Consider the following 6,925-nt stretch of genomic DNA (forward strand, 5'->3'; position numbering starts at 1 on the left):
GCACCTAGACCCTCATTGTGCAATACAGTGTTGCTACTGAACACCTAGCAGGTGACTAGTCCAAATTTAGAGAAGCTGTAAGTGTAAAACACACTCCAAATTGTAAAGCCTTCATGTGAAAAGAGAGTAAAACATCTCAATTTTTATCAATTTTTATGTTGATCATATGTTGAAATCATAATTTTTTGCTATGTTGGGTTAAGTATATCATTCAAATTAACCTCACCTGTTTCTTTTTGCTTTATTAATGTGGCTACTAGAAAATTTAAAATTACATATGTGGCTTGCACCATATTTCTAATGGAGATCACTGATTTATACAAATCCCCATTTGGACTGAACCAAGTTCACATGTCTTCATGAACAGGATAGTGCAGTCCCAAAAATAAAAAATAAAAATTACCAATGTTTTTCATACAATCTTCTTTTTCACACCCCGACCCTTCCTTATTAAGTTTATACAGAAAGAGGCTGAGTTTCTCTTGCCAGAACTCACTTGCTCAAACATTTTTATTAAAACAATCCATCTGAACACTCCAGTTTATCTGAAAGCTGTGAATGGAGCCTCTGAAATATTTAATGCTGAAAATTTTTGCTCCAGAATCGAAACTGAAAGATTTCTCAAGGGAAAGGGGGAGAGTTATTGGACTTTCTCTGATTTTAGTGAGTCTGCTACTTAAACAAGATACAAAATGAAGTTAAAATTCCAGTTTCTTTTTAAAGCTCGCTTTACTGACTGCCCCAACTTTTCTCTTTTCTTTTTGCATGGGGAGGCTGCTGAGGTGTAGCAGGGGGTGTTGAGGATGGAAGAGCCCTCACCAGCTACTGAAAGGTGTCACCAGCGGGCTCCCTGAGTCCTCTCATCTCCTTAAACTTTAGTTCACCCATTGGGTCCAGGGCTGCGTGATGACAAGAAACAGTGGACAAATGAACGAATGCATTTCTAGCTGCCTTATAATGGAAAACCAGATTTATGACTGGGCAGTAACAGCTATGAAATTGCCAGCACAACCTGCTCAAAAGTTCAATAAGTTATGATATAATTGCTGCCTGGAGCCAATCCTGGGACTTTAGGTTAGATGCTTGGCCATGAGCTCTTTTCTATTCCCTAGAACAGCGGGTAAGCTTTGGGTGGCTACTCAGAGGCCCTGGGTGGTCCACCATTGCTGCCAAATACACAGGGTAGCATCCAAGATGATGGGGCCCTGAATGACAACCCGGGAGCGGTGGGTAGAGTCCGTAGCCCTCTTGTGTAACAGATGGGGGAGACTGAAGGTTCAAGTGATGGGACTGGAGCGCTGAGACACAGTTCAACTCGGAGCTAGGTCTCCAGTTCTCAGAGACAGGGAAAACTAGCTCAGGTCAACCAGAGCAGAGATTTCTCCCATTTAAAAAAGAAGAAGAAAAGGCTACTTCTTTTGCAAATTTGTCCTCGCTTTAAGAAGAAAGGCGCTGGCTGCCGGAGCCTTTTATTGTAGTAAAGCAGTTAAAAGCACTAGAGGCTGAACCGCGTAAAAAGGCCCGAGTTTCCGGCAGTACATGGAAGGCAGAAACTGATTTCCCACAATTTGGATCCTGGTCTCAGGTGCTGACACTACGCTGCCCTCTGGTTACCGCCAAGGACCCTCTCCGATAGAATGCCAGAAAGCATCCCCTTTGGGGGCTTCGCTCCATCGAGGGTCCCTGTGCCAGTCCAAGGGCTCTGGCTGCCTCGCCCCACCTCTTTCCATTTACAGAGTATACCGGGTGCCTACGCTGTGCGCGGGGAGACCCGAGCCTCTGTAGCCTGCTCAGTCTTTTCCACGTAGGTCCCAATTGAGTCCTCTCTCCATTCCTGTTCTCAGGTTGCGGGGAACGTGTGAACAGCCGACATGTCTTGAGTTTTCGTCCCTACGCTCGGCTCACATGGCAGACACGAACCGATCTATGCCACCGGGATAGGCGGCAGCATGGCGAGCATGGTAGGCACCCGCACTGGCCCCTCCGAGCTGCCCTCCAGGGTTGTAGCACGGCGCCAGCGCTCCAAACTGGCCGGGCGACGTGCGCCCGTAGAAGTCCACCGCGGTCTCCACGCCGCCACTGCTGCCGCCCGCGGGGGGCGAAGCGGGTCCCGCCAGGCGGCCAGCAGCGGCAAAGATCGTACTGCCGGCGCCCTGCGGGTACGCGCCGTCGGGGCCCGCGTAGGCAGCCGCATAGGCCGAGGGGTTGGCCGGCCGGGCTCCGGTGCAGCCGGCGGGCTGGTAGCCGGTGGCGGTAGCAGGGGCGCCGGCGGAGGCGAAGGCGCAAGAGCCGCCGGACCCCGACGGTGCGGGCCCCAGCTCTGGACTGAGCGGCCGCTCAGGAACCAGGCCGAAGACGCGGCAAGGGCCGGGCGACGCCGCGGGGTAGTAGACTGGAGGCGGCGCGGCCAGCGACGGCGGCGCGTAGCCTGCATAGACGGCGCCCGGGTAGGGCGGGCGCGCGGCGGGCACCGCGCCCGGGAAGATGGCGGCGGCGGCGGCGGCGGCGGCTGCTGCTGCGGCGGCCGCCGCGTCGTGCATGTAGGCCGGGTAGGTGGAGAGGTCCGAGCGCTTGAAGCGCTTGCGGCGGCGCAGGAAGCTGCCGCTCTCGAACATGTCCTCCGCGTTGGGATCGAGCGCCCAGTAGTTGCCCTTACCCGGGCGACCGGCCTCGCGCGGGATCTTGAGGAAGCAGTCGTTGAGCGTGAGGTTGTGGCGGATGCTGTTCTGCCACTTTTTGGGGTTGTCGCGGTAGAAGGGGAAGCGCTCGGTGATGAACTTGTAGATGCCGCCCAGCGTGAGGCGGCGCTCGGGCGCGTGCGCGATGGCCATGGCTATGAGCGCGATGTAGCTGTAGGGCGGCTTCCCGCGCTGCAGGGGGCGCTTGCGGCGCCGCCCGCCCGCCCCGCGGCCGGCGGCCTCCCCTGGGACCCCGGCCCCTGCCGCCGTCTGGCCGCGCTCTTCCTTCACGGCAGCCAGCACCTCCGGCTGGGGCGGCGGAGGCCCGCTCTCGGCCGTCATGGCGCGGCCGTCCCGCACTCCCGGGCTCTGGATCCCTGCAGCTGTCGGGGGGCGGGGGCGGGCCTAGGGTCCCGGGAACGCACGCTTGGCCCCTCTGCGGAGAGCTCAGGGGATCCTCACAGGCTGGCCCCGAGAGGCGGCCCAGGCTGGCGCGCGCTGGAGGCTCGGCGTCCGTCGTCTGGGGCTGGCGCTGTGCAGACAGAAGCTCGAGAGTGACCCGCTCGCCGACGGCTCAGCCCGCGTGGTGCAGCTCGAGGCGGGCAGCGGCGGTGGCCTCGCGACTGGGACTGGACTCTGGTCGCCGGCTGAAGGGTACCGTGCGCGCTGGTGCCGGGCGGTCGAGGGGTCCGGAAGTGATCCCTGGGTTGGGGTGGCTGCAGCTGGTCTGTGGTGCCGGCTGGTTTCAGGATTACTGCCTACGTTGTGCGCGCAGAAGAGGCTTCGGGCTCAAAGGCCAGAGCCAGGTCAGTTAGTCCAGGCGCCGGGCGATCTGGCCCGGGCCGCCCATGCCCTACCCGCGAGGCCAAGGCGGCGGTCTGCGCTACGGGCAGAGAGGCTAGGCGGGGGCAGCGAGGTCTGGGCGCGGGCCCAGGCGGGGCCACCTGAGGCTGGTCCGCTCCACGGCGTGGGTCTCCAGCCCTGCGGACCGCTGGCGAGGAGCTCTCCTGCACACACCGGGACCGGCTCCTCCCTCCGCCGGCTTCTCCTCCTTAAAGGCGCCAGGAAGCATGGGGCGGCACCGGTTCCCTGCCCGCCCCCCGACTGCCCGCCCCCCGGGGTTCGGGCGCACCTCCCCAGGTAGGAGCAGCTGTGGTGGCGCGGTAGGAGCCCCACAACGTCAGGGCGGGGAGGGCGCTTGGAGATCCCCCGGGTCGGTCCCCTCCGCGCCCTGATCGGGAGACTGAGGCCCGGAGAGTTCAGGAACCCGCTCGGGAGACCTCGGCGCCCGAACTCGGAGTTTTCAGATTTTTCAGGTCTCTGCCAAGGGCTGGTATTCGCGGTGAAGGGACGGGCACATCTCACTTTTTTGTCCTGAGTGGGTGAGAATTGCCCGAGAGGGCGCTTGGTTTTTGTGGGATGGGGAGGGAGAAGTTCCGGGAGACCGGCTCCCAGGGCCTTTCAGGATGGTTTCCAAACCCCAATCGTGACTGCCGCAGCCACTCGGCACTCCAGTCCCCCCATCTTTCGAATGAGTATTCCTAGGCCCGAAAGGGAAGGTGACTTGCCATGGCTCCCCTGCGACTTCTCCGCTTAGTGGATTCTCCAACCTGCGTCTCTTAGGACTGCGCTTCCCAGCTGTGTGGTAGAGGTAGCCACTTTCCCTTTTTGGGCTCCAGATCCCTCGACTGTACAGGGGTTTGGATATCTCAAGAGTCCTTACGTGGTAGATATTTAGGGTTAGGCCACTCCCCACTCCCAATCATCCGTCTTTGAGAGGCCCAGGATCTGTCTCTATTTGATGGATAGTGGCGCACGGATTAAAGACGACGCAGGATAGGTAACCTCCTCCTCCAATCCCCCGGGGCCAGGGTAGCTCTGAAGACCCCCAGAGACAGCCAAGCAGCCCCTTCCCGCAGCGGGAAGTGAGGGCTGCGCGTGATGGGGAAGTGGGAAGAGAGCTGTGGCCTGGTGGGCGCGTCTCCGGGGAAGGGGCACGTTTACTTCATGGGTGTCCAATTTCTGAGTTCCTTTCCTGCTGTCCCTGAGCCGGGACTTGGTCCTAACCTGAGATCGCTCCCTGGCAATTCACTGGGAGATCCAGGGCATGTCCTTGTCCCTCGCAGGGCCTCAGTGTTCTACTCTGTTAAGTACCGGCTGGAGGGCGTGTGCTGATCTCCGAGGCCCCTGCTACCCGTAGGATTCCGGGTCTTGGCGCGGGTTCCCATGGCTCCAGTCCGGGCACAGCTTTCTGGGGCAGGGGCTGTGGGTGCAGAGCCGCGCGGAGGGCGCCAGGTGAGCGCGTGGGCGATCCCAAGAGGAGGGTTCTGGCGAGTAACGGGTGGCACGCCTTCCAGGGTTTTAGTCGCGTTCTTCGTGGGGGTGAGCTGAGTGCAGGCTTAGCCCGGCCAAGCGTTGGGCAACTGTCTTCGGAAGAGCGAGGCAAAGCCCAGATCCTCGCTCCGTCGACCCGGTGTGTGGAAACGCTCAAAGCGTTTGCTTGACAACCTTCCCCGGCAGAGGGTTGGTCGAACGAAGGGAGAGGGGCTTTGCACTCGCTAAACAAAACTCCTGGTTTCCTTCTTCCCAAGTAATGAAGAAGCAGAAACCCAGATTTCGTCCTGTTTCGTTTTTACAAAGGGGGAAAAACTTGAAATTTTAAAATTTTAACTGGATTATGTTATAGGCACCTTGTAATACGGGATTTCGTGGCTCTCAGTAACTTTTTCAAGATTCTGAGGTTCAGATACCCAGATTTTAAATTCTGGACCACCGCTGTCCTAACGTGATTCCGTAAATCTAGAGAATGCGATCTTGTAATTCTAAGATTCCATCACTGGGAGTCTAACTTGGACTATGCTTATATTCCTTTGACTTAAGCTTCTAGTCAAAGTCTAAAAACCTATGTATTAAGATACTGGGACTAAACCAGGCACCGTGGCGGGAGCCTCTAGTCCCAACTACTCAACGCTAAGGCAGGAAGATCGCTTAAGCCCAGGAGTTCCAGGCTGTAGTGCACAATCATTGTGTCTGTGAGTAGTCACAGCGCTCCAGACTGTGCAGCAGAGGGAGACCCGGTCTCTTAAAACAAACAAACAAACAAGCAAAAACAAACAAACAAACAAAAAACCGGGAACACTTAAGATTTTGTGCCTGAAAATATGATGCCACTCTTGAAGCTGCCACTTCTCTAGTTTTTTATTTTTTCCACTCTAAGTTATATATTATTTAATTTGAATTCCTGTGTAGGAATGTCTGATTGGAAGAATTTGAATCTTGTAAATCCACAACCCTCTCCTTCCTTAATTCTAAAATGTTAGTGCTGGATCCACTATTCTGTAGCTCAGATAATCTGATTCTAATAATTCTTCTAATGTTCATGATTGTGTGTTTTAATGATTAGTCCCATGACTTTATGATCCTCTATTTTTAAGCTGCAACGACTATGGCTAAATGCCTTCTTATCTCAGGATTTTCTGATCTTCAATGTCTTGTGTCTGTGACCTCATTCTTCTAGAATTCTGATTGTTTTCTCAAACTTTGTCAATATCAAGCTACTCCTATGGCCAAATACCTAGCATTATGGGATTAGAATTTCCAAGATCATGATTCTAAGATTTTCACAAACAAAGGACCCTTAAATTTCTATTTCATAAATGTTCTGTTCGAATAATGCATTTGAAGATTCTGTGAGTCCACAGTGAGTTCACATTAAATGATTTGGTGAGTACATAGGTCACAAGTTTACCCGTTTGGATCAAAACCATACACAGAAATTTCCTTGGGACATTTCCTATCTCTTCCCATTTCTTCCTTCTCAGTTTCTTGAGAAGGAACGTGGTCATGGCCAAGTCTTCACCTCTTCTGTGGCACAGTGCTCCTTAACATTTATGAATCATCTGGAAGTTAGGAAGGGCAGGTTCCAGCCCCTTGAAAATCATTCTCCCAATCCAGCAAGGGTGGGTTGGTGTTGACATGGGCGGGCCAGTGATTTCTGTCTGCTTCCCGCTGGTCTTCAACCCTTCAAGTATTCCCAGCACTCCCGGAGAGGCGTGCCTGCAGCAGGCCATTTCATGTGCATAGGAGGCTGGGGGTGCTATTGGGAATCTGTAGAAGATGTTCTTCTACAACAGCTGCTTTCCCCAGTTTTGAATTGGAGACTGTAAATAAAAACGAGAGGGGTCCAAGGAGTCAAGGAAAATTCCTCCAGATTCCTTGACGGAGATTCTCCTGCATGCAGACCCAGA

At 55.0% G+C, this 6,925-nt stretch overlaps 1 protein-coding gene across 1 annotated transcript; it reads right to left on the reverse strand.

Annotated features, from left to right (window-relative positions):
- Positions 1 to 227: 227 nt before the first annotated feature.
- FOXE1 (forkhead box E1) lies at positions 228 to 3,692 on the reverse strand. The gene has a single exon (XM_025360252.1). The coding sequence runs from the start codon at positions 3,018 to 3,020 to the stop codon at positions 1,902 to 1,904; it is 1,119 nt and encodes a 372-aa protein (XP_025216037.1). The 5' UTR covers positions 3,021 to 3,692; the 3' UTR covers positions 228 to 1,901.
- Positions 3,693 to 6,925: the final 3,233 nt, after the last annotated feature.

This window comes from Theropithecus gelada, chromosome 15 (assembly GCF_003255815.1).
Source record: "Theropithecus gelada isolate Dixy chromosome 15, Tgel_1.0, whole genome shotgun sequence".
NCBI lineage: Eukaryota > Metazoa > Chordata > Mammalia > Primates > Cercopithecidae > Theropithecus > Theropithecus gelada.

Coding starts and splice junctions, on each gene's coding strand:
- FOXE1 (XM_025360252.1), bottom strand. CDS start 3,020: ATGACGGCCGAGAGCGGGCCTCCGCCGCCCCAGCCGGAGGTGCTGGCT.